The 18,867-nt window shown below is 43.1% G+C and overlaps 1 protein-coding gene across 1 annotated transcript in view; it reads right to left on the bottom strand.

Moving 5' to 3' along the window:
- Positions 1–2,768: 2,768 nt before the first annotated feature.
- klf8 (Kruppel like factor 8) overlaps positions 2,769–18,867 on the bottom strand; it is a 112,374-nt gene continuing 96,275 nt past the window's right edge. Inside the window, exons 6-7 of the mRNA XM_084320739.1 lie at positions 10,201–10,331; positions 2,769–9,895 (exon numbers count right to left, since the gene is read on the bottom strand). Of these exons, the coding sequence (XP_084176865.1) occupies positions 9,714–9,895; positions 10,201–10,331 (313 nt within the window). The 3' untranslated portion in view covers positions 2,769–9,713. The remainder of the gene's footprint in view (positions 9,896–10,200; positions 10,332–18,867) is intronic.

The raw sequence follows: 18,867 nt of genomic DNA, 5'->3' as shown, positions 1-18,867 counted from the left end.
GTGAGGTGTGTGGAGAGATCAGTGTCAAACTGAGCTCAACAAATACAAACAAATCATACTACTGTTTAACCCTAATCCCCTCGCCCTATACATCCGAAGTCCGAACCCCAGTACACACGCTCATTGATTGATTGAATTGAATACTTTATTTTGACACAATCGTAGGACAAACATTTTAAAAGACAAACAATAACAGTGTCAACACGCTGGTCAAAAATGGATAAAACACAATAAAGCCAAGGCTTGTTTCCATTGTGGTCCATACATGGAACATAAAAGGCACAAAAAACACAAATGGACATGTACACTAGACAGGACACAATACACTAGACAGGACACCACCACATTTCCCAGGCAACACTGATGTTAATCATCCTCCCCACTATCATCTGAGTTATCCTCCCATGTAGCCGTATATCCTCTGTTTCCTTAGAAACATTTGCACAGTTTTGGCATTGACAAAGATCTGTACATGGCAGTTTTGCAGACACACATGAACATCTTCCTGTCTCACATTTTCCTTGTTTGCAACCTGCAACACACATCAGGGGCCGGTTTGTAGTCATCCATGTCACTGTTAACTCCCCATCCTTGACGTGCCACCCATTGCCAACGGGTGAAGGGGCACACATTACAGCTTTCAAAGAATGTCTCATTATAGCTGCTTGGTAATTTGCCCTTTGCAGTGTTGGTACAATGTGTCACTTGTCGGGGGCATAGAGAGTTCTGGCAAAGCCGATGATGCCATGCAGAATGCTTTATATCTTGCATCATTCACATTCGTAGCTGATGGCTGGCCATACAGGTGGCACACATATTTGCTAAGACCATCAAAGGTAGACTGGTCTAGGGTAAAACTGCTACCCAGTTCTGTAAATGCAGTCAGGTAGTCCTTTTTTTTCACAGGCAACAGTAAATGTTTTTCCTCTTGCCCTTGCCATGAAAGGCACTATAGAGTCACAACCTGAGAAGGTATGGATCCCAATAAGTGCTGAACACACATTGGTGCCAAGGGCTGATGACACCATAGCTATGTCAATGATCCTTGTTCTGTTGCCAACTCCTGTGAAAAAATACAATCTACATGGCAGTTCTGCCTGCAGATTTGCAGCAATCACTGCCACATCTGTATCAGGGCTCTTGACGACTACAGTTTGATAGACTACACATGATAGACTACACATGTTAGATCATCAACAGCACAGAGAGTTTGTGAACCGTTTGTTACAGTCACACAGCTTTCCATGTGCTATATCCAAGCGTTTTTTGTCAATTAAACGCCTATAGCAAGTAGCATGAAAACCAGCATCTCCAGGAACATTGGCAAACTCGATCTCTAAACAATGTTTGTATGTATCTGCAATGATACGATTCTCGCCTGGCAATTTAAGCCACCGCTCGACGCAATTTTTTATATCTATCCCACCGTGTCTGTATAAAATCTTGTACACTTTCTTTCTGAACGGACGTGAAATGCATACAACATTGTTTAGAAACCTTTTTGCGAACTTTAGAAGGTGGTTTTTCTCCATTTTCGTCCTCTTCTGTACTCGTCGATGTGTACTGCCTTCCATTCCTACTGTTTACACAAATCTCTTGTTGTCTGTAACTTGGCAACAACGAGAGCTGCTATTGGTCGAGCGCCAGATACGTGACCGAACTCACACCAATTGCGTCAAATAAACCTCTGTGGTGACCAAATATCCGTTCGCGAGGAAAGATCTAGTCCCGACTTAAAAATTATGATTGCGTAAAATGGGCTAGTGTGTCAATGGAGAACTTTTTGTTCCTAAATCTACACAAATATATCTTTCACCCAGAGTGAAAATTGTGTAGTTCTGGGAGGTGGGAACGAGAATCGTTTTCTAGCCACTTCTCAGCCTTCACCATATGGCCTAATGGCCAGTAGCCAACTCTCAACTCTCTCCCAAACCCAAAAACTAAAACTCTAGTACTAAAACTCAGACTTGTGATGTCATCAAGTATAAAGTCTGAAACTTCTCCAGACACTGAATTGGGAAAGATTTGATAGATGACACAGAGCACCCAGGGGAATGTTCTTAGTTCATAGGTACATTTGATGTTTCAGAACCGAGACCACTATCATTTGGATATCTACATTTTTTATTTTATTTTTTATAAAGCAAACGTTCTGTGGGTCTACAAAATCTCCCATTCATCATCTATGAAACTGCTCCAGACTTGACGTGATGACATCACAGGTTTGATTCTTACCTCTCTGGTTTCTGGCTTTGGGAGAGTAGCTCATTTTCACAGATATTGATTGAACTTGGGCCATGGAAATAACATGTTCGAATTTTTTTGTGGTGTTCCCCTCAAACTTCTAATCACACTATGAATATCTCTGCTCAAATCATCATGGTCCCATGCAACAATATGTAAACGTGTTATATAATAGAGGCCTTGCACGGAATGTTTGTGTAGTTCTCTCTCTTCCAACATGGCTGCCTGTAGCATGGCGACTGTTATTTTGTACATGGCAATGGCAGAGACAACGGTTGATAGGTGCAAAACAATGGTTGCTGTGTTGATATACGAGAATCAACAAAAACTCTACCACTGTAACGTAGTTATCAGCGGTTACCGTTACCGGCAGCCATGTTGGAAGAAAGACAACTACACAAACATTCCATGCAAAGCTTCTATTCTTTAATCTACTGGAAGGATGTAAAGAAAGCTGTGTAAAGAAAGCAGACATCGATTTGCACCAAAAACATTTTTATTCTATAAAAGAAGTAGGGGGGCGGGGGAATCACAACTGTACATGAAGAAACTGACTTTTTAAACACGTGTCACATGTGTCACAGTAGAAAAAAGCTCACGTTTTCCTCACAGATCTTTACACATTTGTTCTGTACAAATACAAAAAAAAAAAAAAAAAATTAATTACTTGTATTATTATAACGATAACTGCATTGCACTGAGTAATATAGTACTGGCCCATAAGTTACTGCATTCAATATAAAATACCTAAAGTTTCTTGATTCTTTAAAGAGGATTTTGATTAATGAATAAGTAGAGGCACACACACACACACACTCACACTGACACACACAGACAGACACACTCGGTGACGTCACCTTTAAAAACGTTATGTGGCGTCGTTTTTCTTTTTGCTGAAGTGATGGTCACACTATAACTGATTAATGTGCTTGCACAGTAAAATAGTGGGTCACTAGAATCTTCAGTTCTATATGCCGACATACATGATCAGTGGGGGGGGGGGGGGTCAAGGTTCTGCCTTCCTGCACAATATGGAGTTGTTGTTTAAATTATTATCATTACTGTGGAGTTAGCATGTTTTGGAGCGTGTCAGCCAAGCAGTCGATCCAATAAGGGGGTTGGGGTGACAGGAGGGACAGCGTCCTCTCTTTGTTAGAAGGCATTTGAAAATAGATCCTCCCTGATCGCTAGACAGTTCCAACATAAAACATTCTAAAATAGTTCATTTCTTTGCTTGCTAATATCAATAGCTGACGTGAAATACACTTGGATCCAAGCACTTCCCCCTAGCAACGCAATTCCACTGAAATGGGTCTTCAGATCTGGGGAATACGGTGTCGGTGGGAGAAAAAAAATTGCCTTCCTAGTATCCCGTGTTGAATTGGATCAAATTGACCCATTTCAAACACCGCCCTCTTTTCTCGATCCTCCAATCACAACTGTTGCTTTGTCCAAGGAAAGCAACAGTTGTGGTCCGAGGATCGAGAAAAGAGGGTGGGGATTGAGGTAGGTCATAAATAATAAATAATAACTTTAACATATACTGTTGTATTTTAAAATTGTAGTCTTATTGTCCTTCACCAAGAAACGTCACCGTGCAGAGTTAAGTCGGTACCAAGATAAGGCATGGTTTCTTAAAACCCTTCAAGTCACGGAACCAAATGAGGTTTTCTTTTTCTTGTCATGTGACCCAGGCTCATTGAAAACATGTCAGAAACATGTTACTACTGTTGTCAAGTGACCCAGGCTCATTGAAACACATCAGAAACATGTTACTACTGTTGTCAAGTGGGGAACCCAGGCTCATCGAAACATATCAGAAGCGTGTGAAGAAAGGCCATAACCCATCCGGGCTTCTGACCTATAATAAACCAAGATGTAGAGAAATTGTTTCTATAGTGTCCTTCAGCCACTTTATTGTTAGCCTTCCTTATTGAAACCAATGTGCAATTAGCCACAAGCTAACAAGCCATCTTGTGCTGGTCAGCGATAAGCCCTTTGGTTTCACTGAGAAACAGCGACGATGCTAAATAGAAAACCACTGCATTCTCTTTTGGCGGCACAAGGAATTAATTCCCCCGAAGAGGAAAGAAAAAAGTAAATTCTCACCAATACACACCGATCTGTGTGTGTGTGTGTGTGTGTGTGTGTGTGTGTGTGTGTGTGTGTGTGTGTGTGTGTGGGTGTGTGTGTGTGTGTACTTGAACACAAAAAGTGCTAGCAGATTTATCTTTTTGACTGAGGCGCCGACACAGAAACATGTTCCCCTCACAAAGTGCTCGGTGAAGAAAGTTAAAGACTTAAAAATTCTAAATTGCACAGGATTCCTTTAATTTCAGTTCTCATCAGCACTCCTTGTTAAGAGGACCCAATATAATAGACCTCTCAAACCCTCAAATCCCTCGGAAGCGACAGTTGCAATTGGAGGATCATGAAAAGAGGGCGGCTGACGGCTTAAGCTGCAACACAGGTTTCTCAGTTTAGTTTTTTGTGTTTGTTTTTGCAGGTCATTACTGTAAAGGTTACCCCCCGTCACACACGCACAGACACACAGACATGCTCACCGACTTCACTAAAAACAAGAAGGCTATACTCTCCATGCAACACAGGTGTGCACAACACAAGCGGGACAAATTTTTTTAGGAAATTTGAAAACAAAATGTATAAAAAAAAGAAAAGAAAAAACGAACACATTTCATCAAACCAACAGAAGAGAAAGGAGAAAAAGACAAGAAGATATTTTTTTTCACATTTGTCTAATCTGTGTTAAAAATAGAAATCCACCCGTTACATTTATTCTGGACTTTTTGATTTATATACAGTATGTACACCAATTTCTCTTTAATTATTTGTCATTGTCCTATGTCTATCAACAGTTTACAAAAGAAATTGCAATCAAATGCATATACTCTTCTAGAAACATGTGCTTAGTAACTTTTGTATTTTTTTGTTGTCGTTTTTTTAAGCAGATAATGATAGAAAAATGGGAACATTGCATTGCTCTGTGGATGTTTTTTTTGTTTTTTTCTTAATGGCATGCACTCAACTCATACGAATGCCGTCAATCTGAAGTTATACCGATCCATGAAAAAAAAGTTAGATTTTAAAGGGTCCGTCCACATTTTCTTTTTTTCTTAAATATTTTTTAAGAAGCCGATCTGACTCATCACAATCCGAGAGTCCTTTCATTCCGTCCCGAAAAGAAAAAGAAAAAGGTACTTGAACCAGTGTTTTGACAGAGAGAATGTTAACATTTTGTTAGCAATAGCAGTGGAAGTCAATGGGAGGCAAGAAGCGTGTGATTTCTTTTCGGAGACATAATTTGCGGTTGATGCTAATGAATGCTAACAAATAATATTTTACTGCTCCCAATATCTCAGACTAAAACAGCCCTGAGGACGTCCTGGCCTGCTCACCGAGCTGGACTCGCAACCCTAACCCCAATCACAAAGCCCTGGGCTCCAATAACCTTTGGTGCATGTCGCCCGCCTTCTCTCTGCCCTCTCGTTTCCGGTCACTCTTCAATATGATATCAAAGAAAACAGAAACGCCCTAAAGAATCTCTTTAAAAAATAAACTGGTGCAAGTGGTTTATTATGAATAGACTGAAATCGCTCACATTTAGCGACAAATCAAATAGGCCTCTTAAAAGAAAGAAAAAAGCGAACTATCCATTTAAGTTTGCTCTCCTTTCTAGCTTTTGAAATGACGACTATGGCAAACTGGAAGGCAAACGAGAACAGCATCGCCGCCCAAAATAATGCTTTTCCCGTTTTGAATGTGCTCGCTATGCGTTTAAGCGGCAACTACCAACCCCACCGCCTACTTACATAGTACTCTTACTACTGATCTCAGAACAGCACTTAGAGCGAGGTCTGAGTTATGTTGCATAATCAAGTCTGAGCCCGGATCAGGAGCTAAACAAAAACAAAAATAACAGCCCACTTAAGACATGGACACCATGGGTTAGGAATCAGAATCGGGGGGATGGGGGGCATCAATTCTGTTTCAGTTCAATGAAATGATTGCAAAAAGTACATTGAGAAAGTCTGCTAATCGAAAGTGTTCAAAGTAATCCATTCTCAGCTGTTTTCCTATTGGTTGGATAAAAGAGAATAACTGTGCTGGGGATGTGATCAGAAGGCAGGATATCAGGGAAATCACAATTTGCAAAGAATAGGAGTTATGTATTAAAAACAAACAAACAAACAATAACATCAAACATCCCGGGGACCAAACTGGAAGATCACATCCCCGGATATTACGCGAGGTTTCACAATGATTCAAAAAGGTGAATGAACATTTCTGAAATGTACTCAGTTGAAAGTAAATCGACCCCCCCCCCCTCCCCCACCCTGCTAGAAATGCCAGTGAGGAGAGTGCTCGGTGTCCTCGAGGTTTCAACCCGTGCTGTGGGGGAAAACCCTGACGACCAAAGTCCAGCGCCTAGTAGCTACCGCCCAGAGCCGTAGATAGAAAGGGTTTGGTCACTGGTCGCTTTCTGTTCCAGTCGCATGTTAGCTCTACAGTCCTACTCTCGACACTCCTACAGAGAGAGTTGGACCACGTTTCACACCGTCACAACATCCCTGCCCCAAGAGGAAATAAACTGACCGGCGCTACTTATACGTCTCAAACTATTATCAACATATTCGAATAAATAATCTGCTATTCATTTTTAGAAATACAACCGATATAAATTCAAGAAGTTAAATAATTTCCATGTCTGTGCCGGCCATGATTAGTCCACTCATGTCCACGGAATGGACACGGGTACGGCCTCCTTGCGCAGAAAAGATCATCTTGTTTATTTTTTCTCCTAACTATATCACTGCATAACTCATAAACGTCCGGACAAGCTTAATATTTGGTTATTTGTGTGTGTGTGTGTGTGTGTGTGTGTGTGCGTGCGTGTGCGTGTGCGTGTGCGTGTGTGTGTGTGTGTGTGTGTATACATGCGATTCGACATTATTACTGCATTTCATTTCCAACTCATTTGGTCGCAGAGGTCAGTAGATTGTTACAGTAACAAGGCACTCTGGGCAGAGCCATTTCACAGGCCGGTGGGACGGACAGGCGTGGAGCTCTGCGTAGGAGTGTGTCCTACTACGTGGGTGTAGCTGAGTGAAATGCCATTCTATATAGAACACCGGGCACCATCTGATCTGATAAGACGGCACTGCCGTGCATCGATAGCCCTGACTTAGGGCCCGGCGACATTGCGGATAGAAATTTGACCGAAGGTATTACAGCAGGCGGGTCACGTATCCATCAGTTCCAAAGGTTCACCTTTTCAAAACCTTTTCCCAGACCTTTTCCGTCCCGTCGGAAAATGGTCACACATGGTCCGTCTCAACTAACTCCTCGTTGAAAACTAACTCCACGACAAACGTTGACGGACATACAAAACGGGTCAGTGTAGCCGGGGGGGAGGGTGGGGGGGGGGGGTTACCGGGTCTTCCGGTGCAACCTAGCCCAACTCTCACTATCCACGGCTCTGATTCCACCCCTCACAGATTGACTTCAATTATTAAGGCTCCACGGGCAAGAGGTAAAGGAACGACAGGTGCCCGGAAGAACGACAACACGCTCATTAAAAACTATAAGCTCTGATTATGTGTTTTGTCTCTTAAAACACACACACACGCGCGCACACACACACACACACACACACACACACACACACACACGCTCACAAAAAACACACACTCGGAAAAGCTCCCCTATTCCCTGCTGGAGTTTTCGTTTTGTAATCTCAAACTCCCCCTCCCATAACTTTCACAGCCTCAAAACGACAACACAAAGAGTTGAAATCAGTTCAAAGGGGCATGTTGTTATTCTGTTAAAGGTGCTGTAAGTGATTTTTCAGTTTTTCTGTAAAATAAGTGTCGAGTAGATCTACATTTCGACAGCCATCACTGATATAGTGTTGGTCAGTGGTCAGTAACATGGGTCTCCCAGTCCTTCCTGCTCTGTAGTAAAGAGAAAATACATTTCCTGGTATCCCGTTCCCACTTTATCCAATCAGGAGAGGGAACTCCACAAAGTGGGGTGTGGGGCGGAGGAAAATAAATGACGGCTTGCTCTTTTTCCACCTAAACGGTTCACTGAAATATGTTTCCGACAACATTTCTGGCGAGAAATAGGATATGCAATTGCTGTATTTGATCTGATCCTAGTTTTGACAGGAAGTTAACCCAAATGCCGATATCGCTTACAGCACCTTTAAGAGAGCCAATGTTGGCCACGTGATAATAAAATAAAATAAAATTTTAAAACACAACAAAACACAAATACTGTTATTGAACAAGTCAGGAGTTGGGGAGGACACGCAAACATTTCTGATTGATACTATAAGGAAATTAAACAGAATCTTAATAAAGTTCACAGTCTTGTAGCTCCCTGTGTCGAGAGGGGGGGAGAGGGGGTAGGGGTTTAATAAGACTCAATAAAATACTTCTAAACCTCACCCTCAGAATGACGGGTGACTCAGGAGAGAATATGTGTACATATATTCATAGTATTCTCGCGACGTGTTTTGCCATACAACATTGGCCACGGTTTGTCATTCGGCGATAATCACCTACTACTGCTATTTGATTACAGTCACCTGTTATTTGCAACCAAGACGTCAGCCTGTCGAATACTATGAATATGGTTTCTGGGGTGAAAAATATGATGCCTCTTCAGCTGCCTGTAAATAACTCACCACACACACACACACACACACACACACACACACACACACACACACAGATATGTACATACCACATATCAACAGGTGGATTGGTCGCCATGCATACAACGCAGAGTAACTGAACAACACAGTAAGTAATCACTAGATAGCTGTAGAGACACCATGGTAAAGAATTGACCCCTCTGAAAAAGACTGACATTTAAAAGAACACATATTAGGTATCATTTAGCCTCCCTCTCCCCCTCTCCTCCTTCTCCTCTTCTCAATCTCTTCCTCTCCTCCTGCTCTCTCCTCTTGAGGCAGGTGTGATGGATGGACGTCCTTGTGTTTCAGTGTCTGTCAGTCCATCCAGCCTCTCTCTCTCTCTCTCTCTGTCATTGGGGGTCGGGGGTCAGGTGGGCGGTGTCTGGGGTTTTTGCGAAGCGCACAGACCCACCCCTTCGCCTTCCTCAACCCCGCCCTGACACGATCACAACACCCCTTGTGACCTCACAGTCTGTCCACCATCCCTTGCCTCCATTCGTAAAGGTCAAGGGGTCAAAGAGGAGGAAGAGGAGGACTTTGGTTGAGAAGGAGAGAGGAGACAAAGAGAAGCCTAAAAAGGGTGGATCGTCCTTACAGCTGCTCCCCCTCTCCCGTCGCTCTCCTCCTGTGACAATCCCCAGGAGGCGTGACCGCCGGACAGGAAACAGGAAGGGTGGAACGGGACGTGCCGAGGGGGGATGGTGTGTGTGTGTGTGTGTGTGTGTAGGTGGGGGGGGGGGTTCAGAGTTCACATCATGACGTGGCGTCTGCGATGCAGGGCCAGGTGGTCGGAGCGCGAGAAGGAACGGTCACAGTCAGTACAGCGGAACGGCTTGATGCCAGTGTGTTTGCGAAAATGTCGCGTCAACTCGTCAGAGCGGGCGAAGCGCCAGGTGCAGCCCTCCCAGGTGCAGTGGTAAGGTTTCTCTCCTGGCGGGGTGGTGGGGAGAGACGGGAGGAGTTAGGACCAATAGATAGATAGATAGGTAAATAGAGAGATAGATGGAGAGATGGATAGATAGAGACATACAGATATATAGATAGTTATATAAAGATGGAGACAGACGGATATACTGTATATGGGGAGATAGAGACAGACAGAGATACAGAGACAGATAGATAGATAAATAGAGACAGACAGATATATATAGTTATATAGAGATAGAGACATACAAAGACAGAGAGACAGATATAGAGAGAGACATACAGACAAAGACAGAGACAGCTCGTCTTACCTGTGTGTATCCTTCTATGAGCCTTGAGGTGGGAACTCTTGGTATAAACCTTTTTACAGCCGTCATAGTCACACATGTGGATACGCCTTCTTTTGATGTCCGGCGAATCTGGATCCACTGGCTCCAAGTCACTGAGAGAGAAAAAATAAGATTTACTAAAGTGATTAACTAAATCAATCTGAATCTGTTCACCGTTTTCACACAATTACAGAGGTTAGTTGAACTGCTGTTTAATTGCAAAGAAAAATGCATTCATATAGCACTTTTACAAGTATTTTGACCACATACAACATATGCCTCACATTCACTCATTTACACACACACACACACACACACACACACACACACACACACACACACACACACACACACACACACACACACACACACACACACACACACACACACACACACACACACACACACACACACACACACACACACACACACACACACACACACACACACACACACACACACACACACACACACACACACACACACACACACACACACACACAGAAGGTGAAGGTAGCCATGCACCTCATCAGAGCAGGCCATTCAAAATGTTGTTATTGTTTACTGCTGTTGCGTTGTTGTACATCTGCTTTTGGCAAACCATGCCCACCCAGTAAACAATTTAGAAATTAATGTAAAAAAATATATATGTCAAATTAAAATATGGCTGAACATCACGTGTACACGGTATGGATCATAGGCTGCAGAGTCACGATTACCCCATTCTTCAGTGTTGTTTTGTCACGTTCAAGTATTTCAGAGGTTTTTACCTCCGTGACTCAAAATAATAGGGCTGCACCCACATGATGTTATAATGATGATATAATGTTGGCAGATACCACTTACCGATAATACATTTTCTGTCATGGCCGATGACTGACATTTACAGATGTCGATGTGATTTGATCTGTATAAAAACAAGTTCCTACGGTAATATCATTTTATACATAATACAATACAATAATAATGTGAAAAATATTGAGTCTTTATATTTCTGTCTCTGCAGTCTATTTCAATACCGTTGTACACATGCAAGAACCCAAACAAAACCTGTGTGGAAGAAATAACACAAAAACCAGACATGGTTGTTCACATCTGCCTAGTTCTGCTCATTGGACTGATGCTGATAAATACAATAAAAAAATCACCATCATCAGCTGATAGATGTTCGCCGATATATATATATATACATATATATACAGATATGTGCTCAGTTTTGATAATCAGACCAATGCCGATAGGTAGGAGAGAAAAAATACATATTTTATTTTTATCACCGATATCGGTCGATATTGATATGGTCATCAATATACCATGCATCAGATATTGTTTGTGTTCAGTGTGTGCTTTGAGATAGGCTTGGCTTAGAAACAGCTAACAACAACACTACCACCAGTCTTACAGTACCAGTGCATGACTGACTGAGCATGTACCTTTAATAGATATTCGTCATGTCATCTTGTTAACTCAAGAGCCCCACCCTCAGCCCATGGCCAAGCTTAAGACACTATTGGCCCTTTTCCACTCTTAAGAACTTGCCCCTGGGCCCTGGCAAACGGAGCTGTCAAACCAAGCTCACAGGTTCCAAAATTGTGTCCATGGTAAACAGGGAGGTTCTACATGAGGTTCTACAGAGCAGCTCAGGAGGAGAGCCCCGGGAGCCCTGAGGGTAGCAGGGTTCTACCGTGTTCTACCTTTAGTACCTTAACAGGGCCAAAATGTTTCATCCTTTCAATAACTGCTTAGAAGAATACACAATATACATTTTTCAATCCATTCCTATGGAAGGTTGAGTTCCAGCATGTCTTATTACTACGGTCTTATTTTGTTGTGAAAAACACCATGTAAATTTGAAGCTTGGGTCGGGTCAGATTATCTCTCTCTCTCTCTCTATCTCCATCTCTCTCTCTCCATCTCCCTCTCTCATTCACAGCAGGAGTTAGGTTTGAAAGAAGAAGAAAAAAATAAAACACCAATCACCAATGGCAGTATTGTTCTTGGGGAAACTAAATTCGCATGAGAAAACATGAATCCGATCCAATGGTTTTTAATCACAATGGCCTGTTTAAGCTGCTATTCTCCTGCAAATGCTAATGAATTCTGGGTTCACTGGAGTTCATGGTTAATTTATGGAGACGTTACATAGCGTGCCCACAGGGCGGCGCTCAAGGGTGGTAGACAATTCCACACAGCTGGGCTGCTTCCAGTTCAGTGCAGCTCTCTGTGTGTGTGTGTCTGTGTGTGCGCGTGTGTGTGTGTATATATATATATATATATATATATATATATATATATATATATATATATATATAGAGAGAGAGAGAGAGAGCGAGAGAGAGCGAGAGAGAGAGAGAGAGAGAGAGAGAGAGAGAGATTATCTTTTTTGGGTGTTTGTAGGCCCATGAAGTGTATACCATGTATACCCAGATCATGTATGTTTTTATTAGGGCTGTCAATCGATTCAAATATATAATCGCGATCAATCACACAATTGTCCATAGTTAACTGTGCTTTACTATCCGTTCAAAATGTGCCTTAAAGGGATATTTCTCAAGTGTTTAATACACTTATCAACATGGGAGTGGACAGATGTGTTTTCCTGTTTCTTTCTCTTATGTATTTTTATTAAATTAAATAAATAACCAAAATTACAAATATTGTCCAGAAAAACAATGGTACTGCATTTAGCATAAAATAAATATGCTGCAAATAATCATAACACAGGCAACAACAGATGGCCCTATTGACCTGCTAAATGTAACATTACTCAGTAATACGAGTACTCCAACTTTTGTCCTATAAAGCTTCACTAAAACATCCAAATTCTTTTAAGCATTCAAACCAAATGATGGACCTCAATGCATTGCAACAACAGACCGGTACATTTACTTACTTTTTACTTACTTAATAACTTTTTATTTTTTACTTCGGTACATTTACTTACTTTTTACTTACTTAATAACTTTTTATTTTTTTTACTTACTTTTTTTTTTACTGTATGTAGCACACTCTCGGAGGCTCATACAGAAACAAGCATTTCATCATAAAGTATTCTCTATTTTGTTGTGACAAATAATAAACAAACTTGAAACTTGGTAAGGTACACTTTCCATTACTCAAAGATCATTCCCTGGATCCCTTGCACTTCTAAAGCAAATCACCAAATGTAATTATGTCCAACCTCACATTGGGAAAAATAAAAGGCTCACAAAAGTGTCGGTCGGTCGGTTTAAACAACTGTCTCAGGGCAAAGAAATAGAAGTAGAAGAAGAGGGCGAGAGAGAGAGAGAGAGAGAGAGAGAGAGAGAGAGAGTGAGAGAGAGAGAGAGAGAGAGAGAGAGAGAGAGAGAGAGAGGGGAGGCACATGAGCGTGCACACACACACACAGACGGAGACACACAGACAGAGGGAGAGAGGGGAGTGATAGAGAGAGCTGCATACATGGGGAGAGAGATATACTACAGACACAGGCTACAGGAGGAGAGAAGGAGAGAGAGATTCTTTTCATTGTCTGGGCATATTGTCCAGAAGAAGCGAGCTGCCCTGTTGTCTGACAATGTAAACAAGCTCCGTTTAAACAACTGTCTCAGGGCAAAGAAATAGAAGTATAAGAGGAGGGAGAGAGAGAGAGGGGAGGCACATGCACACACAGGAGGAGAGATAGAGAGAGGGGAGGCACATGCACACACACACAGGGGGAGATAGAGAGGGGGGAGGCACACGTACACACACAGGGGGAGAGATAGAGAGAGGGGAGGCACATGAGCGTGCACACGCACACACACACACACACACACACACACACACACACACACACACACACACACACACACACACACACACACACACACACACACACACACACACACACACACACACACACACACACACACACACACACACACACACACACACACACACACACACACACACACACACACACACACAGGGGGAGAGAGAGGGAGGGGAGGCACACACAGAGGGACAGAGGGGAGTTTTAGAGAGCTGCATACATGGGGAGAGAGATAGACTACAGATAGATACAGACACAGGCTACAGAGATGGACAGACACATACATACACAGAGGGGGGAGAGACAGAGAGAGATACATACAGGAGGAAAGAGACAGGCTACAGAGAGAGGGACAGACACAGGCTACAGAGAGAGGGACAGACACAGGCTACAGAGAGAGGGACAGACACAGGCTACAGAGAGAGGGACAGACACAGGCTACAGAGAGAGGGACAGACACAGGCTACAGAGAGAGGGACAGACACAGGCTACAGAGAGAGGGACAGACACAGGCTACAGAGAGAGGGACAGACACAGGCTACAGAGAGAGGGACAGACACAGGCTACAGAGAGAGGGACAGACACAGGCTACAGAGAGAGGGACAGACACAGGCTACAGAGAGAGGGACAGACACAGGCTACAGAGAGAGGGACAGACACAGGCTACAGAGAGAGGGACAGACAGGCTACAGAGAGAGGGACAGACACAGGCTACAGAGAGAGGGACAGACACAGGCTACAGAGAGAGGGACAGACACAGGCTACATAGAGAGGGACAGACACAGGCTACAGAGAGAGGGACAGACACAGGCTACAGAGAGAGGGACAGACACAGGCTACAGAGAGAGGGACAGACACAGGCTACAGAGAGAGGGACAGACAGGCTACAGAGAGAGAGACAGACACATACACACAAGAAATGTTTGTCTGAAGAAGTCTGTCACCAATATTTTTATATTAACTGGTAGGACTGAATGTTTGTACATTTATACAATTAATAAATGTTTTATAAAATGTTTGGTGTGTGTGTGTGTTGTGCATAAATAACATGAGTGGTGTTAATATAAATTTGCGTTTTTAAATTGGCTGTGGTGTCTGGTAGGACATTTCTGGGGAAATCACCTATAGCACACAAGAAGTGATACAGTGTTCATCACCAGCAGCAACAGCAGTAGTAAAAGACTAACTCAATACTTAGCATACATTTTCAAGATAAAAGGTCAATTCTCCACTTGCACAAATGTGCGGGCGGCATATCCGGTTGTGTAGACTTCTTCCGGTCCCATTAAATAGATTGTTGCATTCTATAATATAATAATAATACACAAAAGTTACCTCTCTGTCTGAAGCCTCCACAGTCCACACGCATTTCCTTTTGTAAAACGTCAACACATTGACAATACTAACGATAAAAACTAATGGCGAACAGATTAACAATACAAACAAATATCATTTATTTTTTATTATTATTATCTTTTCCCCCCTTCTTTTTCCGTTTTTCTCCCCTCCCAATGTTAGTCGTTATGCCAATTACCAATCCCCTTCCTGGTCGTTGCGCACTCTACCCCCTACCGTCGGTCCGGGAGGGCGGAGACTATCACATGCTTCCTCCGACACATGTGTACCCAGCCCACCACTTCTTTTCACCTGGCAGCGCGGACTCTCACTGGGAGAGTGTAACGTGTGGAAGGTCACACTACCTCCCTCCAGATCCTTCCCTCGCTGTGCAGGCGCCCCGGCCGAACTGTAGGAGTCGCTGTTTATAACGACCCGGACGCGTGTATATTTTCCCTTCCGCGTTCGGTTTGCGCGATCTGATTGGCCACTGACGTTTTTTTCAGCGCCAATCGCGTTACTCCTAACAATCACGCCAGCAGGCCGTTACCCTAACCCTAACCTTAACCAACTAACCCTAACCTTAACACTTTGGTTGCCTAAGGTTAAATTCATGATATACCATAGATTGCCAGCGCTATTTGTCTATGGAGAAAGTCCCCTTCTTTGCAGGGCTATAACTTTTTAAATTCTATTGCTACATTGCCATTATTAGGGCCCATTCAAAGTCCTATATGTATTGTTCATTGTGTAGCAACGTTAAACTTTTTCATTCACATATTCATAGTAAAGTATGGTCTAATGTATAAGTATGTTTTCATCTCTTTCTGCAGCTTTCTCCAGAACGTGATATATAGCCCCAAATGCATTATATTGATGATGAAATACAGTTTGATGGCAATCAGCGCGATATAAAAAATTCCAACTAGACGTACTTCTAGAAGTTACTACACGTCATCTGATGTTGACCGGATGGGCGAGGGGGCGTTTATAATTCCGTGGGCAGCGTTATACCAATCATCTAATGTGGGTCAAATGTTGATAATATCAGTTATTATCGAAGACGGTAACGTTACACGCTGAAACTCACCTCAGTCTCCGCGCGCCGTTGGGCGATCATCGTCGAGTAAGACATTTTATCATTATGGGATATATTATTACCCGGTCCATCTCCAGCTTGTATAATGGTATATACGTCCAAATCATGTTGTTTATCGAGTTATTGGCAATCGATCGCTATGTAGTGTGACGAGCTAGAGTGCCGGAACCTATACCGAGTGCCCGGAAGTAATATGGCCGACCAGCAAAACCTCTACTGCGCTTCCTGTTAAGCGGTTGCGCCGATCGGCCACCAGATGGCGCTCCTGAACCGCCAGAGAGCTCAGTGGGTCCTGCTGGTGGATCTCAGGCCAGCGGAGGGACATTATGAATCCGATCGCAGATTTTTGAAATATTGATATAAGGACGCTGTACAGCGTCCCCCGGCAACTTTAGCATGGCCAGCAAAGACGTCTAAAGACGGGTCCCGGCAGTCAAAGTGTTAACCCTAACCTTAACCAACTAACCCTAACCCTAACCTTAACCAACTTCGAAAGAGAGCGACTTCGAAAGAGTCGCCAAGCTTAACCAGTTTGTTAGGAGTAACGCGTTTGGCGCTGAGAAAAACGTCAGTGGCCAATCAGATCACGCAAACCGAACGCGGAAGTGCAACTCCGTTAGGGAAAATATACACGCGACCCGGACCCACCCACCGGCTTCCCTCCCGCTGACTCTGCCAATCAAGCCAGTATGACGGCCGGCCAAGCCGGAGGCAATGCTGACAGCCGGATTCGATACCAGACAGTGTCTCTTGCGTTGGTGACGAGCGTTTAGTCCGCTGCGCCAACCAGCCGCCACAAATATAATTTTTAAACGTAATAAAAAAAGAAAAGTGACGATAAAGTTGTTTAATTGACGGGAGAAAAGTTGCTAAAGTCTATGTATTGTGATGGGACCGGAAGAAGTAAGTAAGTAACCGGATATGCCGCCCGCATGTTTGTGCAAGTGGAGAATACAGCGTAAAAAAAGTAACAGCAATGACAGCTTATCACCAATAGATGTCGCCAAAACAAACAGAAATGAGGATCTTGCAGATTATCACTTTAACTTGAGTTGTGCATGCACACACTATCTCTGTTTGTGTTGTGTTGGCTGTATGTTTCCCTCTCTTTATCTCTCTCCCCCTCTCTGTATCTATATTGCCTGTATGTCTTTCTGTAAGTCCCTCTGTTTGTATTGCTAGTATGTCTCTTTCAAGTCTCTCTATGTATGTAAAAATTTGCGTGTCTCTCTCTCTGTGTCTCTCTCTGCCAATATGTCTCTCCTTTCCTTCCTCTGTCCTCCCATTCTCCCTGAGCCTTAATGTCCTCCCTCTGTCTTGCAGAGTTCACTCCCTTTTCCCTTTTCTCTTCTCTCACACCCTCCCTTGCTCTCTCTCCATCCCTCTCCGTTCAGCCTCTCTCTCCATTTATAAGGAGGTGTGACGGCAAACTGCATTACGTAAGCTTGTTTACACCCAATTCTGGGACAACTCTGCCCAGCAACACACACAGACACAGACACACACACAGCAATAAACACACACACTCTTAGTGAAGCGTAAAAGCCCACACCCTGAATTTCAGTTAAAGGAGAACTGTGTCATACAGACACACCCTATGGGCGTGGAGGACTAGCTCACTCTCTCTCTCTCACTCCCTACAAACATACACACACAACATACATACACATATACACAGATACACACACAAACAGGAAATGTGCAAGCACACTGCATGATTAGACACACACACACACACACACACACACACACATACACACACACACACACACACACAGGGCCTCTCCTCCAGAGTAGCAGACTACTGTGGGTTACGTAAGGGTCCGGGCAGCAGGGCCGTACTGCAGTATAATGTCATTAGTATCACAGCACGGTCCAGGGATGTGATCAGGAGGATGACACTAAAAAGCAGAAGACCGGAAGGTTGCCAGTTCGATTCCCTCTTGGGACAGGGAAGCGAATTAATAACCCCCCCCCCCCCGCCCACTACTCACTGCAGAAGTGCCCTTGAGCAAGTAAATAAAGTCCCATTAGCCAGCTTAAATTAACCCGATGATTGAAGTCAGGCTATCTTGGTTTCTAGAAGGCTGATTCGGTCTCGTTAATTCGAACCAGACTTCAGTAATCAGGATAATTGCGCGTGGCCGTTTTACTTGAGAAGGTAAAAATAAAACAGAAAACCATGATTTTCTAACGCCATTGAAAACTTTATTAACAGATTGTAGAATATATCGCCGACAAGTTAAATGCATATCTATAGGCACATTTTAAGTCCCTCATTACCCCAATCAATCAGATTATATTTATTTAAATGTGCCTGCTGGCAATAGGCTTAATGGAATGAATAATCTAATGAGATCTTGCTAGCGAAAATAATTATTTCAACTCTTTCAGAATAAGTAGATAAAAACAAGCCCAAAGA

Source organism: Notolepis coatsorum (assembly GCF_963971535.1).
Source record: "Notolepis coatsorum genome assembly, chromosome: 8".
Taxonomy (NCBI): Eukaryota; Metazoa; Chordata; class Actinopteri; order Aulopiformes; family Paralepididae; genus Notolepis; species Notolepis coatsorum.
This window is presented reverse-complemented; position numbering and strand designations above follow the sequence as displayed.